The sequence below is a fragment of the Terrapene carolina genome, unplaced genomic scaffold, assembly GCF_002925995.2.
Source record: "Terrapene carolina triunguis isolate 2854851 unplaced genomic scaffold, T_m_triunguis-2.0 Scaffold85, whole genome shotgun sequence".
Taxonomy (NCBI): domain Eukaryota; kingdom Metazoa; phylum Chordata; order Testudines; family Emydidae; genus Terrapene; species Terrapene triunguis.
In genome coordinates this window covers 4,507,611-4,526,930 of record NW_020664436.1, presented here as the reverse complement: position 1 = coordinate 4,526,930, position 19,320 = coordinate 4,507,611, and the positions used below count along the sequence as shown (strand labels likewise).

The window sequence follows — 19,320 nt, the reverse complement described above, 5'->3', positions numbered from 1 at the left end:
CAGCGGCATGTCCCTCCGCTGGCTCCTATGCATAGGGGCAGCCAGGGGGCTCCACACACTGCCCCCACCCCAAGTGCCGCCCCCGCAGCTCCCATTGGCCAGGAACCACAGCCAATGGGAGCTGCAGGGGCGGCTCCTGCGCACAGGGCAGCACTCAGAGCCGCCTGGCCACGCCTCCTCGTAGGAGCCGGAGGGGGGACATGCCGCTGTTTCTGGGATCTGCTTGAGGTAAGCACCACCCAGAGTCTGCCCCCCGACCTTCTCCTGTGCCCCACCCCCCTGCCCCAGCCCTGATCCCCCTCCCGCCCTCCGAACCCCTTGGTCCCAGCCCGGAGCACCCTCCTGCACCCCCAACTCCTCATCCCCAGCCCCACCCCAGAGCCCACACCCCCAGTCAGAGCCCTCACGGCCTCCTGCACCCTAACCCCCAATTTTGTGAGCATTCATGGCCCGCCATACAATTTCCATACCCAGATGTGGCCCTCGGGCTAAAAAGTTTGCTCACCCCTGTTGTAGATAGACCCTTGTTTTATTTTAAGAAAGTAAATCTAATTGTTTCATCATTTTTACATGACAGATTTCTATAAAGTTCACAAATGAACCTCCCCAGGGTGTACGTGCAGGTTTGAAAAGAACATTTTCAGGAATTAATCAAGACCTGCTAGATGTCAGCAATATGCCTATGTGGAAACCTCTGCTTTACACTGTAGCTTTCCTACATTCCACTGTCCAGGTATTTCATATAGGTTTTGCATCCAACTTCATGTTAAGTGGAGTCTTTTTCACTGGGGTTCCTGATAAAAGTAGATATTTGTATCTTTATTGTAATATGAAAGTCTCTTATTTCATGTTCCATGTGCATTATATTGCAGGATTGGGGACTCCTTTTCAGATGTACCTTACTGATTTAGTCTCTTTTAAGTTACAGGCAAATTTTATATTCTGAGACTTTAGAACCTTTTTGCTTTTATTAATGTCAATGGACATTTTCCTCCACTGACTTCAGTGTGAGTAGGACTCGGCCCACATTATGTAATTTAAAGATATAGTAGTCATGAAATTTATATACTAACGTTTTTCACTTTCTGAATATAGATCCTTTTATCCACAGATCTCAAAGCACTTTACAAACATTAATTAAACCTTCAGGCCTCTTCTGAGGACTTGTCTACACTTACAGTGCTGCAGCGGCGCAGCTGCTCTGGTGCAGCTGCACCTCTGTTGCGTTTAGTGAAGACTCTGCCTACCTCCCATTAGCGTAGGTACTCCACCTCCCTGATAGGCGGTAGCTATGTTGAAGGGAGAAGCCCTCCCATGGACATAGTGCTGTCTACACTGGGAGTTCTGTCGGTATAACTGCATCCTTCAGGGTTGTGGATTTTCCACACCCATGAAAGACATAGTTATACCAACATAAGTTTGTAGTGTAGAATACAGCTAAGCTGCTGATATTCTTGCTGTGGCACATGGCCTCAGTTTGTAAAGGTCTCCCACAGGGAGGCACGTTTATGCACATATTTGCTCCTCACTCCTCTTCTAGCTCATATGAATAGTAAATGAGCAAGCTATGCTGCATGCTGCCTCATGGAGAGACTGTACTTGTAGTGCCGTAGTATCCCAGGCCTATTCGGCCAGCAGGAACGTTTTGGTAATACTGTAGCTATTCATCCATCCAGATGAGGTATTTAAAGAGTATCAGTCACCATACTTATATAGGCACTGGTCTGCATTTAAACTCACCATCTCCTGATCCCTGCCCCCCGGTGACAAAGGTTCCATAGATAAGTATACTGTACTCAGTAATTCAGGGAAGTTTACAAAGAACCTTTATACTCATTCATTAAGTATTAAGGGTTAATACTGTCTTATTTCCTCATACTAAATAATATCTGACTTAAGAAGACTAGAAAGAAAATTGTTTGCATCCCCAATTATTCATTGAGATTATTTGCTTATTTCACAGTTTCAGTGGTATCTAACTGTTCTTTTAGTCCTTAATTCAAACACCTGTCCCTGCAACCTAAAACACAGGGCAAATTCTGCTCTAAGTTCCACTGCATAAATCTAGTCAATGGAGTGATTCTACATTTACTGAAAGTAAAATTGTAAACAACTATGGAAACCCTTTTTGTGAGGCTGCAATACAAATGTTGATTAGATTAAAATGCGAACATTTTCTCCACAAAACTTCTTTAATTGTTAATATTAAAAATAAGTTTTTAAAAGTGAAACCTCTGAAAGTCACATATATAAAATATCAGGATAAAAGAAAATGCCGCCTTCTTGCTTGTCCTTTTTTTCAATAAATAGGATTATTTCAAATGAAAGTCGATCACCAAATTATGTGATTTCTGAGACATTCAGAAAAAGCAGTAGTCCTTTTAAATAAATCATAACTCAGTAAACAAAAGCATAACTTAAACTTGACTGTTCAATTACATAACTTATTATGCTGAAAAATGCAGCTGTATTTTTAAATAGATTGTCAAACCCCCATCCCCACAAGTTCAGTTTGGTGTTTTAACTTTCCTGATGCACGTTTCCTCTTCTGCATCTTAAAACAGAAGGTATCCTGACAGTCAGTATAGCTCCACCTATTAGGAAGCAAGTAGGCAAAAAGAACTGTCAGCCATTGCAAATAGGGATCAACCTTCCAATATTTTGCTCTTTCACATGGAAGCATAGAGCAAGTATCTTAGTCCTCCAATTTTAGGCCTCTCTTTTTCTGTTGCATAGTTTCTCTCCTCATTCATTACTTTCAGGCTAATGCCCCCAACCTGTGGAATTCAGAAGCAGTCCAGTGCTGTTGCTAGAAGCACCAAGATCAAGCTCCACCTTCAGGGCTGGCTTTATCATTTTTGCCGCCCCAAGCAAAAAAAAAAAAAAAGCCGCTCGGACTGTGCCACCCCAAGAATGGATGGAATGCCGCCCCTTAGCATGTGCCACCCCAGGCACGTGCTTCCTCTGCTGGTGCCTGGAGCTGGCCCTGTCCACCTTTCAGCTCAGGCCACCAGATTTTCTACCTCCAGTGGTGGAACAAGTGGGCGATTCAGTTTCTCCCAATCATTTTGTTTTTAAATCTTTACTTGTATTCATTTTTGTGCAGTTGTGATTTATAATCTTCCTCCTCTTCCTCCCATGGATAAGGTAAATAGCAGCTTGGTGGTTTCAACCACCTGGATCTGCTGCTGCAGCATCTCCCAGCCAGGTTCCCCTGCCCCAACTCTGGCATGGCAGAACTGTCCTGCAAACACCTGATTTAAAGCAGTGTTCCCTAAGTGAGGCAGCTCTTACAGGCTCTACAGAGGGTGAATAATGTCCTGCCTGTTGCCAGTGAGCTGACCTTTGCACTGTCAGGGCATGGGGGCTCACATTCCGACCAGCGTGTCGAATGCTCACCCTGCCCTGAAGAGCCATCACTCCAATACAGAAAAGCCCTATCATCAGCTTCTGAGCTTTTGGGATGGAGTCTAAAGGATGAGGAGGAAGCTAAGTCCCACAACAGACTTGGGGCTGGAGGGGAGGGAGGATCCTAAAAGGATACAGAGACTCCATGCCCACCATCACAGATACTGGCGTAGGTCCTCAGGTCCCTGGGGAAAGAAGCAGGGATCCTACACATCTCCCCTTCCTCCCAGTATGAATCGGGGGATTTTCATGATACTGATGAGTAAGGCCTGCAAATCCCAGAGATGCCCAAAAAGGCTAAAGCAAGTGTGTCCATCACAAGGCAGTGAAATTCAGGGGTTTGTTCCCTTCTTCTTTGCTGCTTCCATCCTCTGAGGCAGTATTAGCTGGGGCTATTCTCCAGAATCTCTCTCACAGTGCTGTGTGTCATAGTTCCTGCCCCACCCCCAAGCCTCCACAACATGTCTGGGCATGCAAAGAAGCCCGTTCCTCCTGTGGAGGTCTGCTTCAGGCTGCAGGTTACTGGAAATTTGTCCTGTCTGGCTTTCAATTTGAGGACCCTCACTCTGCTAGGGAGAAAGCTCAGATTTGAGGCAGCAGCAGAATGAGTGTTCTGCCTTTGGATCATCAGCCATAAACCCTCTGCCAAGGGGCTCAAACTCTGAAAGGTGAGAAAGGGTCACTGTCTTCACCCCTCCTGTACATCATAGGCTGGCTCCACATTAAAGCCTTAGGAGCACTTCAGGCAGTCTGTGACCAAAACAGAGGCACACGAGGGTTCCACTCCCCATGAAGGAGCACCATCGTGGGATTACAGGGAGGTAAGTGAGAAATCCCTTTCCATGTTCAAAATGATCCTTATTTACTGAGTAAATCCCTGAGTGGTACTAGATTGTTCTTACTGTATTTATATGTGTGCTAACCAGCTTGTGGGAGCAGGCAGGCAACCTTTCAGGCTCCTGGGGATATCTACCACGATACTTCCACAATCCAGGTATGTGTACCAGTACCCCTCCTCTGAATGTGTAGTCCCCATGCCAGGATGAATAGTACATTACCTCACCCCCTGTAAACAGCCAGGGAAAGAAATACCACACATATGAATAAAAAAAATTAAACCCACAGGACTTTTCCAGGAGAGAATGTCAATGGTTTGCAAGGAATTCCCTGTCAAGCATTATCAGCTACATGGTTTCCTGTTGATGCTTCCTCTGAGGACATCATAAGCTCCAGACAAGGGCACCTGATTAATCCAAATGTTAAACTAAAACAAATTTTATAGATTTTGGGAGTGTAAGGTTCATGCAACAGTAGCTCCACCAGTGAAAGACATAGTCACACTTTCAGAAAGGACTTCATTCCAAAAGACACCATAGACCATAGGACTGATGACACACTGCACAGCAGTTTCAAAGCCTCAACTTTAGCCTTTCAGATGAAAGGGTTTTTTTCATATATTTAGTAAGGAAAACCTACTTTATGGCAAACAAGTGGCTCATTGTCTAGAGAGGTATGATCCTTGCTTGAAGTGACATGTCTCATGTTCTGTCCTGGTCAAACCCTTAATGTGATTTGTGATGAGCAATGGATTCCAACTTGGTGGCTACAAGTAAGTGGTTACACCTATGAATAGACATCACTCATCTTAAATTTATATATTGTCCTACTCACACTTGCAGGTGAGCAGCTATTGGGAGAAACATTAGAGAAATTACTAGCTGAGATTGCAGAGAGGCCTCAGTACTCACTGTCGAAGCTAGTGCAGCAATCCATTGGTTGCTACCGACACCCAAGGAATTCAAGAAGGGACTGTTACCCTGGCAGAGGGAAAAATCTGGAGCAGATGCTTCCAAAGAAACATAAGTATATTTTCTACCAAACCAAAAAAAATCCTCAGCATGACAAAGACAAAGAGCATTTGTGTAGAAGAGCACCCTACTGCTGTGTAAGAGTCTGCCTTCTGATCCACTCTTTGCACCAAGAAACTTAAGTGGCTGGTGGTTGTCACAGCAAGGCACTGGTTTCATGTTACACATCCACACCCATGCATAGATAACATGCCAATCAGTACGCTGTCCAGAGAAACAGACATCTTCGTAAATGAACAGCTGCTGGAAAGGATTCATAGCCACCACTTCTTCAAAATCAAGAGTTTTTTATTCCAATATGAAGAATTGTTCACCCAGATATCAAAATAGGCATAGATCTGGCTGTAATTTTACCATTATGATAAAGATTTGCAAAGATCAAAACCTTCATTGCATCAATCATTTCCTGAGAGGACGTCACTAGCCAATTATTTCCAGTGGCTAGGATTGCTGGTGCCATGCTTCAGCTTCATCTGCTCCAAGTGGGTTTCTCAAAATGCACCTGCTGAAATTACTTCTGAGGACGTAGAACCATGAACTTGATGCAATGCAAAATTATGTGTCATTCTTGAATAACATCCAATGCCTCTTTTTAGGTAGGTAAGTTAAAAAAAATCCAACTTTGACTCTAGATCCTTGCATACTCACTGTGGAAGCAAGCATCCGTGGAAGACAAATTTCCAAAATCTCATTATACACATCCTTTCAGTTCATTTCAACACCTCTGTCAGGGTGTATCTTAAGGGAGCAGAGGGAGAAAGCAAAATCCACAAATATGGCCATATGGGTTTGGACCAATGGTTCCACTGAGTCCAGTATCCTCTCTGTGACAGTAACCAGTACCATCTGCATCAATGGAAAGTGCAAGAAACCATGTATTGAGCAATTATGGTACTTGCAGAGGCATGAGTGTTTATATCCCTTCTGAAACCAGGGTGTAACCAGAGGTCAAAGCTTCTTATGGCAGTGGAAATAATTTCCTGGATACAGAAGAATTTACAGCCTTTCAAGACAGCTCATCGAAAGGACACAGAAGAGAGTAAACGGGAGAGTTTGTGGTCCTCCTCCTAATCCTTCACTGGCCCAGAAGGCCTTTAGTACTTGTTAGATAGCCAAGGATGCCACATTATCTGCAGAAAACACCAGACCTCTTGGAGCATGGACTCCTTCATCAGACCGGGAACACCTACAGTTAACAGCATGGATTCTCCGTTAACCTCTGATACAATTTGGTATCCAGACAGAATTCAACCAGGAAATTTCATTTACTGATCTGATCAAATTTACATTTCTAGTGTGAGTGGAAACAGAAAGGTCTTTGGGGCAGAGACTGCCTCTTTGTGCTGTGCCCAGCACAATGGGGACCTGACCTCTAGATACTATTGTGATAGAAATATTATAATAATCCCAAAGGTCTGGTAATCTCAGCTACACTAGAGTTCTACAGGAGGTTTGGCTGGAATCCTGTAACCAAGCACTGTAGAAATGTGGGTACCAGCTATAGCAGCATTTTGTAGCCAGGCAAATTGGATCCTCTATATAAGTGTCATGTGTTAAGTTTAATCACATCGACCAATTAGACAACCCTGTGGCTGGCCTTTCTGGTTACCATGACTTCCTAAAAGCAAGTTTTGGAATTAGTTCCTATGTCCATACAACCATCAACACTGCCTTTGTCATGTGGAAAAGGTTATTCTTGTAGCTCCAGAAACCTTTCAGTTCAAGATAAATTCCTCTTTCTGCAATTCCTGGGAAATAGTTCTCCCATCATTGCTTTCTAACTCTTGGAAGGTTGTGGCATAAGTGGGCATTCCTAGAGCTCTAAAGATATATCTTAAGCATATGGAGTACATATGTTCATCTCATTCCAAAATGGCATGGTCTTAGGGCCTCAAGATTGCTACAGGCAAGATGTAAAAACCCAGCACCAGTTGGCATGCCAGGCTCTGGGAAACTATTCACAGAGGCACTAGTGGGAAAGTGTATGAGCCTCATCTGAGGAATACTTGCAAAGTAAGTTTCCATTCCTCTGCAATGGCATCCTTTGGTAGGAAAATGCTACTGGGTTGGTTCCCACGTAGTGTCTTAGTTTATAAAGCTCTTGTTTTATATGGGAGAAACTTCCATTGCTGCAAATTATTCTACTATAATAATTAAACTCTGCTTATACATTTCCTCCCTACTTCTGGGATTCACTGCTCACTACTTCCCCTGAGTAATGAATGAGGAGAGAAACTGTGCAACAGAATTAGAAATTCCTTAGCTGATAATTTTCTTTCTGTTAGCAGCCTCTCTTCAAATTCAGTCCACTCTGGTAGTCTTGTAAATAACATGACTATAAATTGAAAATTTTCTCTAAAGGGGTTCTTCTCTAAAGGGAGAAATTATCATAAGGGTAATTTAATACATTGTATCAAGTTGTTTTAATGCTAATAATTGGTTGCTGGAGTGTTTCTATAGCTGTGGAAGAACTCTTCTGGTGGCCTGAACTGAAGAGCAGAGCTTAGTCCTGGAGCCTCCAGCACAATATTGGGCCACCTCTGAATTCCACAGGTGGGGTGCATTAGTCCATGAGTAATGAATTCAGAGAGAAATTGCTAGCAGAAAAGAAATGTCTTATTTCCCTTTAAGCTCTAAAAGTCTCAACTGTTAGAAAGAGAAAGTGCTTACTGAGCTCTGTTTAGGCTCTGCTCAAAATCAATACTCTACTTAATCTGAAATCTTGTGATTTGTAACCCTGGAATTGTCCTTTCTCTTTGCTGTAATTTTCTTCTCTGCCCCATCCTCATTCATTTACACTTTTGAGGAGTTGATTATTTTGGAACCTGGAACTTTGCCTCTGAGGTTATGACATAATTTTCTATTCTAAACATCACTGTAGTCACATTTAGAGGTGAATCTAAATCCAAGGGAGACAAGAATTAGTTTAAATTGGTATAATTTATACCTTCATCAAGGCCTCTCACCATGTACATTACATCAGTTTGAGCAGTGGCAATGCAAATCACTTTGCAGCGTATCTCAGCCCTGACCTCAGAGGGACCATCTCTAGGAGTGTGACAAAATCCATAATTTCCTATCTGAGATTGACGAAAATCAGCATTCTTGTTGACAATGTAGACCATAGTTTTTTGCGGGGTGAATACCTGTCCACTGTAAGCTAATCTGAGACTACCAGTTTGTTACATAGGCTAACTTCTTTTTGTCACAAGTGATCTAAGGTCAAATTCATATTAGTGACATGAAGGTGAAAGCTTGATGTATCTTAACAAATTGCCTTTGTAATCTAATCCCCTAGGACTAGTTCTTTTATACTGACTACAATGGGCAGCTAGGCCGGCCTTAGGGAAAATGGTGCCCTGGGCGAACTTGTATTTTGGTGCCCTTTCTTTCAGTCCAGGTGCACGGAGGTTGAGTGGATAGGGGCGCAGCTCCTCTGGCAGTGATTCCTCCCCCTGCGGCTGCAATGGGAACAGGAAGCGGGGGGAGGGTAGGTTGCAGAGCTTCCTGCAGCCAGGGGAGGTTCAAAGAGGTGGGTCTTACCCAGCCCTGGGTGCAGCCCGTGCAGCGGAAGAGGAAGTCCCGTCCCTCCCCTAAGAATTCTCCCATAGCTACTTTGGCTTTGCAGTGTAAATGTGATTAAAGTGAGATAAACATTTATTTGTCGTGTGTAGCTAGCAATCAATACTAAGGCCTCCTTTTTATTCCACACTTGAATTTACAGGCAGACACATGAACCAGAAGAAAGAAAAGTCTCCTGCTACAGGGGGTCTGTGTTATTTAATGCACACTGGAACCAGTTTCTACTATGCTTCAGTGAGAAGCAGATATTGATGTATAGTTCTTTTTAGGCGCGCCTACTTCTCCCTGTTCCCCCAAAATGCCAGGAAACCATCCCTGAAAAATCAGAGGAAAAATATGAAGACATTTACTGACAGCTCTGTCTTCACTGATCAGCTACAAGAAACAGAAGTTCTTCTTCGAGTGATTGCACATGTCCATTCCACTTCAAGTGTTTGCATGCTCAGTGCACCAGAGTTGGAGATTTTTCCCTTAGCAGTACCTGTCAAGGTGGTGCTTCATGATGCTGTGCAATGTATAAATGGCAGAACCGCCCCAACCCACTCAGTTCCTTCTTACCACCTATAGTCGGAGGTCAGAACATGGTAACTTGCTTTTGCTACTGTTCTCCCTTTGGTAACATTGTTCTTCTCTTGTATACAGTTTGGAACTTGTTCATAGCTTAGTGTAAGTTTCAATTTTGGTTGTTTTTCATAATTTAGTGGACTATTAGTTCCCACTTGTTCTGGGTGCCAATGCCTGGTACCAGGGAATGCCTTGATTTCCTAGCTTTAAGCCGTGCACTGGCTGCAGGAAATCCATGCCGGTGAGAGACCTCATTCTCAGTGTCTAAAGTGCCTTGGCGAGGGTCATGTCCAAGACCGATGCCAAATCTGTAAGCCCTGGCCTAAAAAGGCTAGGGAGCTGAGGCTATGTCACCTTCTCCAAGAGGCTGCCTTGTGTCCACCATCATAGCTTTCCTGCTCGTGGCAGGCACCAACCACTTCTGCTTCAGATAGAAGTGCCCCTCCAGGCATTGCCACTCTCTTTCCCTGGTATCAAAAAGAAATAGCAGGGTACTTTGAAGGACTCATCCTCTAAGCTATCAAGGTCCCTAGTACTGTCAACCAGTAAACAGTCTGGGAAGCAGGGTAGAGTATCTTCAGAGAAGAGCCATTCCTGGGTGCCACTGGTTTTCAGGCAGGATCATCAATTCCAGCATCTGTGCCTCTTCGATTGAGACTGACTACTGCTAGCAGACCAACCCATTCTGCAGTATCAACACTTTAATGCAACAACAGCAGCATACAGGGGACCTCTCAGTACCAACAACCCCAGAGGCATATGCTGCAGCATGGGTACCTCTGAGTATCAGCATCTCCAGCGGTAAAAGAGACATCTCGCCTGGTACCAACAAACACTCAGTCTGCATCATATCTACATACAGGTAGAGGCCATCTTCTGGTACCATAGCTAGCTTTGGATACTCCGCACCTCCTTGCCCAGTGCCATTCCGAGGCGAACCCAGTGTGCTCCGCTTGATACTGTCATCTCTAGAGTCTCAACAGCAGTCCCCAGCACCAAACATTACTACACATCCCAGGTCAAGTGACTCAGGCTCATCTTCAGAATCAGAGATTGCTGATATGTGTCTCGGTCCTGAGATAGGAGGCATCACTTTCCATTGTTGAGGAGTTTTCACCCTTGGTATCCAGCAGAGTTTCCGAATTGGTTGAGGGACATGAAAGAGGCCTGTTCAAGGGATGCACAAAATATCCTTATGAATAGAAGAAAACCTTCTACTAGGTACACTTACTATTGAACTGGAACTTGTGGGCTCATCAAAAAGGCATTTCACCAGTCTGGTCTTCTATACAGCATGTTCTGAACTATTTATTCCACCAGAAATAGCAACATCCTTCCATTAGTTCCATCAGTTTTCATTCATTTAGAAGCTATCTCCACTTTCCACCCTCTAATTGCTAATCACTCAGTCCTCTCCAATCCAATATCACTCAGGTTCTTGGGGAGTCTGGGGTTATTTCCCCAAGTATTGGATCCTATCTCCCCTTGGGACTTAAATCTGCTATTAACAAGGCTGATGGCTCCACCCTTTGAACCACAGACTAACTGATAGTTGCTTCATCTTTCAATGAAAGTAGCCTTTTTGGTAGTGATCATCTCTGTGAGGAGGGGTAGAATTGTGAGCCCTGATAGCTGACCCCATTATACAGTCTTTTACAAGGACAAAGTATATTTACTCCTACATCCAAAATTTCTGAATTAAGTAGTCTCTCACTTCCACATCAATCAGGCAATATACTTACCAACTTTCTTTTCTAAGCCCCATGCTCATAAAGATGAGGAGACACTCCATACCTGGGATGTCAGGAGAGCCTTAGCTTTTTACTTGGACAGGACTAACCCGTTTAGGTCATCCTCACAATTGTTCATGGCAGCCGCGGACAGGACGAAGGATATTCCCGTCTCAACTCAGAGAATTTCATCATGGATTTCCTCCTGCATATATTTGTGCTACGACGTTGCCAACGCCACTCTGACAGAGTGGTAGGACATTTGTAGAGCTGCAGTTGGTCATCAATACATACCTTTGCATCTCATTATGCCATGTCTCAGTCTAGAGATGATGCCAGGTTTGGATGTGTAGTCCTTCAATCATTGTTCAGTTAAAATCTGATCCCACCTCTGGATTGGACTGCTTGTGATGCACCTGAAGTGCATGTGCAATCTCTCAAAAGAAGAAAAAGTGGTTACTAATCTGTTCTGTACCTTTTATTCTTCCAGGTGTGTTGCCCATGTCCATTCCATGACTCACCCTCCTTTCCCACTATATTGCAGTCTGTCCAGTAAGTAGGAACTATGGAGGTCAGGGTGGCTCTGCCCTTTATACCACTGTGGAGCAGCATGAGGCAGCAGAGGGTGTGGTACTGCTAAGGAAAAACTCTCTGACTCTGGTGCACTGGGCACGCACATACATGAACTGGAATGGACATGTGCGACACATCTTGAACAACAACAGTTACAGAACAGGGTTAGTGACCATTTTTTCATATGTGTCTGAAATGTGTAGGGTCAGACTTCCAGCCAAAGACATAGTCAGCAGCAAGATCTAATAAGGCAGATAAACTTTCTTTTTATCACAAATATGCTGTCTCCCTGCAAATTTCTGACAGTATAACCTGCTGTGTCAGTTGCTTCCTCTTCCACAGCCACTGTGTGTGTCCTCTAGATTCAGATGTTGCTTCCGCATGCTGCTACTCAGCCATCTGACAGTGTCCCTGCTTGCTTCTTTTTCTTTCTTTTTTTTTTCCTTCTTAGATCTGGTATGTTTTCAGACAGTCATACCAACATTATACATCTAACATTTGCAGCTAAGGGAACTAAATATAAATATCAGAGGGACAGAAGTCAGAAGGCTTTTGGGAGGTCCTCATCCTAGTAAATCCACACTGATTTCCTGTTGCTCTCTGAACCCATTATCCTTTTTTTTTCAGAGTGGAAAAACATACCTTTAGACAAATGGATTCTGTCATTCTAACTGTTACTATATAGAATATGCCTCACTTCTCAGAAAATGTTATAAAGAAGAGTGATGCTAATGTATTTAGCATCTACAAGATATTTATGCTTTTCTTCCTTTCCCTTCAGATGAGCTGAATGAAGGTACTTTCTCTGCTGTTGTTTTTAAGTGCCCAAGCATTCAGAAGACTTCACAGAAGTCTTGACCTCAAATGGCTTAACTGGTTTTTGGAGCATAGGATATTCAAGAAGGAATTTTTTAATATATAAAAGAAGGTGTACAGCAAAGAAAAGTTTTAGTATCCACAGTTGTGCAATACTCATATCTCCATATAATTACTGCTACATTTGTCAGAAGTATCCAGTGTTTAAGAACAACCAAAATTTTCAGTACACTGTCCTCCCTTTCAGCCTCAAAAATTTCCTCAAAGATTCTGATTGCAATAGTGGCTGCCCTGGGATGTTCACATTTTTCTAGATTTAGATGATTGGCTGGTGAATGATAAATCTCTTCCAAAGGTTCAGATTGTGGTTACAAATGAGTTACTGAGGTTTATCATGAATCTTCAAAAGAGTATTTTAGAACCATCTAAGATTCTAGTCTATTTGGGATCTCACCTCAATACACAGGAGAGTTATGTGAATTTGTATCAGAAGAGGCTTCAGAGGATTGTTAAGCCGGGGGTCTATGCAAGGCAGGTGGTCAGCGAATAAAAAAGACTTTATATTAGCATATTGGAAATGGAAGCTGTTTACTTGGCGTGTTTACATTTCAAGACAGACTTTTCAGAATCCAGTTCTAGTCTGTTTGGACAGTTTTGAGGTGAGGTCTTATCTCAGTAACTGATGAGGGACTGAGAATGTAGCCATACTCAGAAAGATGATACCCATCTTTAAATGGACAGGAAAAGAAATGCTCAGTTCCCAGCACAATCCATATTTGAATTTTGGGAAATTCAAAATCATAGCAGGTTGGCTCAGCCACTCCAGTGTGCATTATCCCAGAAGTATTTCATCTGATTTGCATGATACATGGAGTTATAGTAATAGGCTTATTTAACACAAGCCACAACTGCAAATTACTTCTCTTCTACAGTAACAGGGATCAACTAGGAATAGACACAGTCTGTTCCTTGGAATTGCAGAGTTCTCTGTGCCTTCCCTTCTTTTCCCCCTCATTCTCAGAATGCTGTGAAAAGTATGAAGAGAAAAGGCAAAGCTGCATGGTTGCAGAGAAGCTTTCTTGTGGTCTTGACCCTACTGACCTAAGCAAAGCCCATGAACTCTACGGCTACTTGCTGCCAAAAAGTTAATTTTTCACTACCACTAGTAATCCATACACCTACCTGATTATTATTTTAACCAATTCCATTAGTGTGTTAATTCTAGGAAAATTGCTTTTGGTTCCAGTGTGCACTAACAACATTTTCTTCTAATTCATTTTACTGATGTCATTTGTCTGTCAATCACCTATAGAGAGAAGAGAAGTCGTTAGTATGGATTAGTGGTCTCTCAGAAATCCATTTCACAGGTAGAGAAAATTCCAGTTAGGTCAGTATATATAATGCTCAGTACACATAGGCAGCAGATCTGTTGAGTAAGGTACCAATTTTTACATAGTTATTTTTCTGACCATGACCACACTTCAACAGATTAGGTGACTGGCATGTTGAAGTCAATAGGAGTTTTGTCCACTGACTTCAATGTGGCCAGGGTTTTACCCATTTACTGTTGCTAACTGGCAAGTTTTGTTGTTTGAGATGCCTAATAAATGTGCTATCTCTGAAACTGATTTTAAAAAATGTAAGTACAGTATTCCACAACTCCATCTTTATCTTGTATTTCTTTGCTTCTACATTTTGACAATTTTTAGAAGGAGCAAAATAGCATGCAACAGCCATTTACAAGGAGGACACAAATGTACATGTTCATACAGAGGAATAAACATAACAGACTAGTACATATCTGAGATTCCCAGGAGTCATATCAAGAACATTGTCAGCAAATCATAGGCTTACACCTAGGGTGACCAGACAGCAAGTGTGAAAAATCAGGACGGGGGTAGGGGAGAATAGGAGCCTATATAAGAAAAAGACCCAAAAATCGGGACTGTCCCTATAAAATCGGGACATCTGGTCACCCTACCTACAACACATGAGGAGTTTAAAATGTGGTTGTGAGGGATATAAGGGTGTTCAGTGTTTTATAATGCCTTCATTCTAAGGATTACTTCTCCATATTTTAGATATAACTATTTTTCTTTTTACACTTACATTTACAGAGAAGCATACAATGCTAACCTGAAACATTAATAATGAAGGAGCTGAGATAACATAAGGGAGGTAGATGGGCAGCCTTACCATGTGTAAAAGTGGTAAGAATTTTGAAAGGCATATAAATCAAAAGGCATCAGAGAAGGAATTAAGGCAAAAAGGACAACCTAAGTGCACTTGAGTAACTCAGTGTCATAATATGAAACTGAAAAATTAAAAATACTTTTAACAAATAGACCATACGTAGAAAAAAAGAAAGATTATATCCTGAGTGGCAGACGTGCTGAATCTATTGAAGTCAATGGGAACTGCAAGTGCTCATCACGTCTGAAAATTAGGCCAAGTATAGTCCTTAACATAACAAACTATCATTCTGATCCAGCAATAGAGACATGGGAGATTTTAAAACCCAGGGCTATTAAGATGATTAGGATGGGTAGTGATAAATGTTTCTGTTGTTTTTCTTTCACATGTTGTTCCAATATGCTGCACCTGAAACCAATTTTTAATTATTAATGCCACAGAGGAATGCATAAAGGGGTATTTGGACTATGTCATTTATTCACTGTAATCTTTAATTCCAGTTTAACTTCACCAGAAATAATAATGAAACAACATAGTGAGTAAATTTAAAGAAAACAGACTGACTATTTATTTTCAATGGTATTCTTAAGGAACGGCGCAAGTTTGGCCCTTTGGGTTGGAATATTCCCTATGAATTCAACTCTGCTGACTTTACAGCCAGTGTTCAGTTTATACAGAATCACTTAGATGAATGTGACATCAAGAAAGTGAGTAATATTTATCTAAACATTATCTATAATTGCTTCTTACTTCACATAGTTCTGTTTATATTGTGAAGAATATTTATTCTTTCAGCCATACGAATAGTGCCAAAATGTCAATTCTGAAGGACAGTCAGTCTAGTATGGACACTATTATCCACATGAAAACTGTAAGAAAAAAAATTACAAATTAATTGAAAAAGCATTAAGTGTTTTCTCATCAGTCACTATAGGTCAAATTCTGCAGTTCTTACTCAGCCCATATTCCCATGGACTACAATAGGAGTCCTGGCTAAAGACTTCAGAATTTGATCTTGCAATTTCAGCACTCTATCTAAAATATGACTGCCTTTGAACAATTACTGGTTAATGTTGATTCAGTTTTTAAGTGTATGTGTGTATATCTATCTATCTATCTATCTATCTATCTATCTAAAATAAACTATACAGATAAACTACATGTCTATCGTTATTTGCATTTCAGTCAAATTGGTTCAGTTTGTAAAAATAAAATTAAAAATTTTAGACTTAGGCCATTTAAGACTTCATCAGCTGAGTATTTCTAATATTTCCTTTGATTCATAGTGTCCAACTTTTTCATCCTTAAGGCCTAATTTATTGTTTCAAAGAGATCAAGGGCAACAGTTCAGGGTAGAATCTCTACTATGCTCTGCTCCTTTTGTGATGCTCAGTCGGTGAAACCACCCACAAGCCCCCTGCAGGGATTTTCCCCAGCACAGTGGAGTCTCTCGCATGCATAGAACCAGTATATTTGTTTCCTACACTTCCCTCTCCACAGTCTCTTGGATAGGGGGGGGAATAGTTAGAGCACACTGAACTCTGATTATCCCCAATTGAGGTATAGTCTCTTGGGGACTATAGATAACCAGTACAAATAAGAGCAATCCTCAGGATGTTCAAATCTGTGATGAGATTGGGGCAGAGTATGCAGGAGCTATAACTGGTTATTGTTTCTCAACTTCTCCTATTTTGCCCTCTCTTGGGGTGCCGTGGGTGGCTGAGTCAGGGAGGGAAGATGTCCTTTGCTGAACATTCCCTTAGCTTCTGACAAAGTCAAACTTCTATCCTGTTCTCCTTAGGCTCCCAAGGCCTAGTGCACAGAAGTAGGTAATGGAATAGCCATCTTCTGCAATGCATGAGGTGGCCAGTGAGAGAGTGGCTGAGAAACGAGGAAGAGACTGCAGCTGTTCAAAGGCCTTCCAAACCACATCAAATCTGTTTTTGGGACTGCAAAGGAGGTGGTGGGAGGTTTTTGGGGAGGCAAAGCCTCCATGTCATGACAGGACCAATTCTAATACTTGAGTTTAAAAATTATAGGACATGATTCAGGGAATATATTTGAAATCTGTGACCAAACTTTGTCTTCTAAACACAGTCATCCTTGAGGGTCACAATTTAGAGCCTCAGAGACAACAGGGGTCCCCCAACCTACTGGTTGGACACCACTGCCATAGGTGGATATTGATTGTAACTACACTATTTTATTTTATTTGTATCTAGGGTATATCATGGAGCACAGTACGATACATGATTGGAGAAGTACAATATGGAGGGCGGGTCACTGATGATTATGATAAGCGTCTTCTTAATTGTTTTGCAAGGGTAAGAGAGCTTGAAAATACAGTTCTTTGTCATTATAAAGAAAATCTGACAACTGTATCAATGTTCATTTTTACTAAGATATATAATGTGATTGTTAAAAATATTGTGATTTTGCAGTTAGATTTCATGAAGTGAATATTTAAGTCAATATTGCAGTTATATTGTATGAACAGAATCATCTAGAGTGTCAGAACTCTTATTTCTGGTGGGTTTTTATCTCCTCAACACTCTACTTGTAAAAGCCTTGCCTTGTGGGTAAAGTATACAAATTATCCTTCTTAGCCCATGAGGTTCTCCTCCTGGAATAGCCCTCTTAAAATAGGAGTATGCACACTTTTTAATAAAGAAAATTAGTTTACACAACTTGAACTCAAGTTTTGAAGGAATCACTTTGTAATGACACAGCCTTATTTTTGTTTTAGAGTAAAATGACTGTTTTTAGCCCAACTAGAATTCTAACTTCCCAAGAAGACTGAAGAAAATAAATGAAAGGGTGAAATCCCTGGGTGAAATGGCAAAGTTATCCAAAGTTTTGATTTTTCTAAGTGTGTCTTTTCTTTATTTTGCACAGGTGTGGTTCAGTGAAAAGATGTTTGAGAGCACATTTTGTTTCTACACTGGATATAAAATCCCAGTATGCAAAACTCTGGATCAGTATCAGGAGTACATTCAGACCCTCCCTGCCATGGATAGCCCAGAAGTCTTTGGTCTTCACCCAAATGCTGACATCACGTAAGTGGTTCTCAAACATTATGACGCTGAGGATTTTTTCTTTCAATTTTTGAAAACAGAGCCCTATCAAATATATTTGAGTAAAAGCATACATTTTGCAGGGAAAATCTTGGATCTGTGTGGAGTCCACTGCTTGAGGAAGCTTTTATGGACTCTTTGAAAGCCACAGTTTTCAATTTAAAAACATCTTTTTCAAAATATTAACCTGTGGTAATGTACATGTAGACTGAGAGCAATCTAGCAGCTTTATGGTGTATCTCTGATAACAATTTTACTTATTCTTTTAAAGCAATCACTTACTTTCAAAAACAATGGAAGGAAAGCCATAGAAGTCTTTTTAGAATTCTGCTAACATTAGCCAACTTGTGTATTGTAAAATTATTCTTGTTTATATTAATATGTGCATTCACTTACAGTGACAGATACCGTGCAATTCAACAATAAAAAGTTGGTAATGTTTGCATTCTGCTCCATGCTTCCAATTCATACACCTTTTTTTGCTCCTATACACATTTTTATCAAATAATTCTTTGGGTGACACTTTCTTTACAGGTTTCACAGTGGTAGCCGTGTTAGTCTGTATCAGCAAAAACAACGAGGAGTACTTGTGGCATCTTAGGGCTGGTCTACACCCAGCCGCTAGTTCGGCGGCTGGGGATCGAAGTTCCGGGTTCGACTTATCGCGTCTGGTCTGGATGCGATAAGTCGAACCAGGAAGTGCTCGCCGTCGACTGCGGTACTCCAGCTCAGCGAGAGGAGTACCGCGGAGTCGACGGGGAGCCTGCCTGCCGCGTGTGGACCGCGTCTGAACCGCGGTAAGTTCGAACTAAGGTATGTCGAATTCAGCTACGTTATTAACGTAGCTGAATTTGCGTACCTTAGTTCGAATTGGGGGGTTAGTGTGGACCAGGCCTTAGAGACTAACAAATTTATTTGGGCATAAGCTTTCTTGGGCTAAAACCCACTTCATCAGATGCATGGAATGGAAAATACAGTAAGCAGGTATAAATACACAATACATGAAAAGATGGGAGTTGCCTTACCAAGTGGGGGGCCAATGCTAACGAGACAATTCAATTAAGGTGGAAGTGGGCTATTCTTAACAGTAGAATACCAAGGGAGGAAAAAATCACTTTTGTAATGGTAATGAGACCAGTGTAATCAGGGTGGCCCATTTCAAACAGTTGACAAGAAGGTGTGAGTAACAGTAGGGGGAAATTAGTTTTTGAAGTGACCCATCCACTCCCAGTCTTTATTCAGGCCTAATTTGATGGTGTCCAGTTTGCAAATTAATTCCAGTTCTGCAGTTTCTCATTGGAGTCTGTTTTTGAAGTTATTTTGTTGAAGAATTGCCACTTTTAAGTCTTGTTGAGTGTTCAGGGAGATTGAAGTGTTCTCCGACTGGTTTTTGAATGTTATAATTCTTGACGTCTGATTTGTGTCCATTTATTCTTTTGCATAGAGACTGTCCGGTTTGGCCAATGTACATGGCAGAGGGGCATTGCTGGCACGTGATGGCATATATCACAT

General features: G+C 41.7%; 1 protein-coding gene across 1 annotated transcript in view; it reads left to right on the top strand.

Annotated features, from left to right (window-relative positions):
- DNAH8 (dynein axonemal heavy chain 8) overlaps nucleotides 1–19,320 on the top strand; it is a 525,323-nt gene that overhangs the window by 480,532 nt on the left and 25,471 nt on the right. The window contains exons 84-87 of the mRNA XM_026649503.1: nucleotides 578–733; nucleotides 15,325–15,441; nucleotides 16,957–17,058; nucleotides 17,630–17,790. Of these exons, the coding sequence (XP_026505288.1) occupies nucleotides 578–733; nucleotides 15,325–15,441; nucleotides 16,957–17,058; nucleotides 17,630–17,790 (536 nt within the window). The remainder of the gene's footprint in view (nucleotides 1–577; nucleotides 734–15,324; nucleotides 15,442–16,956; nucleotides 17,059–17,629; nucleotides 17,791–19,320) is intronic.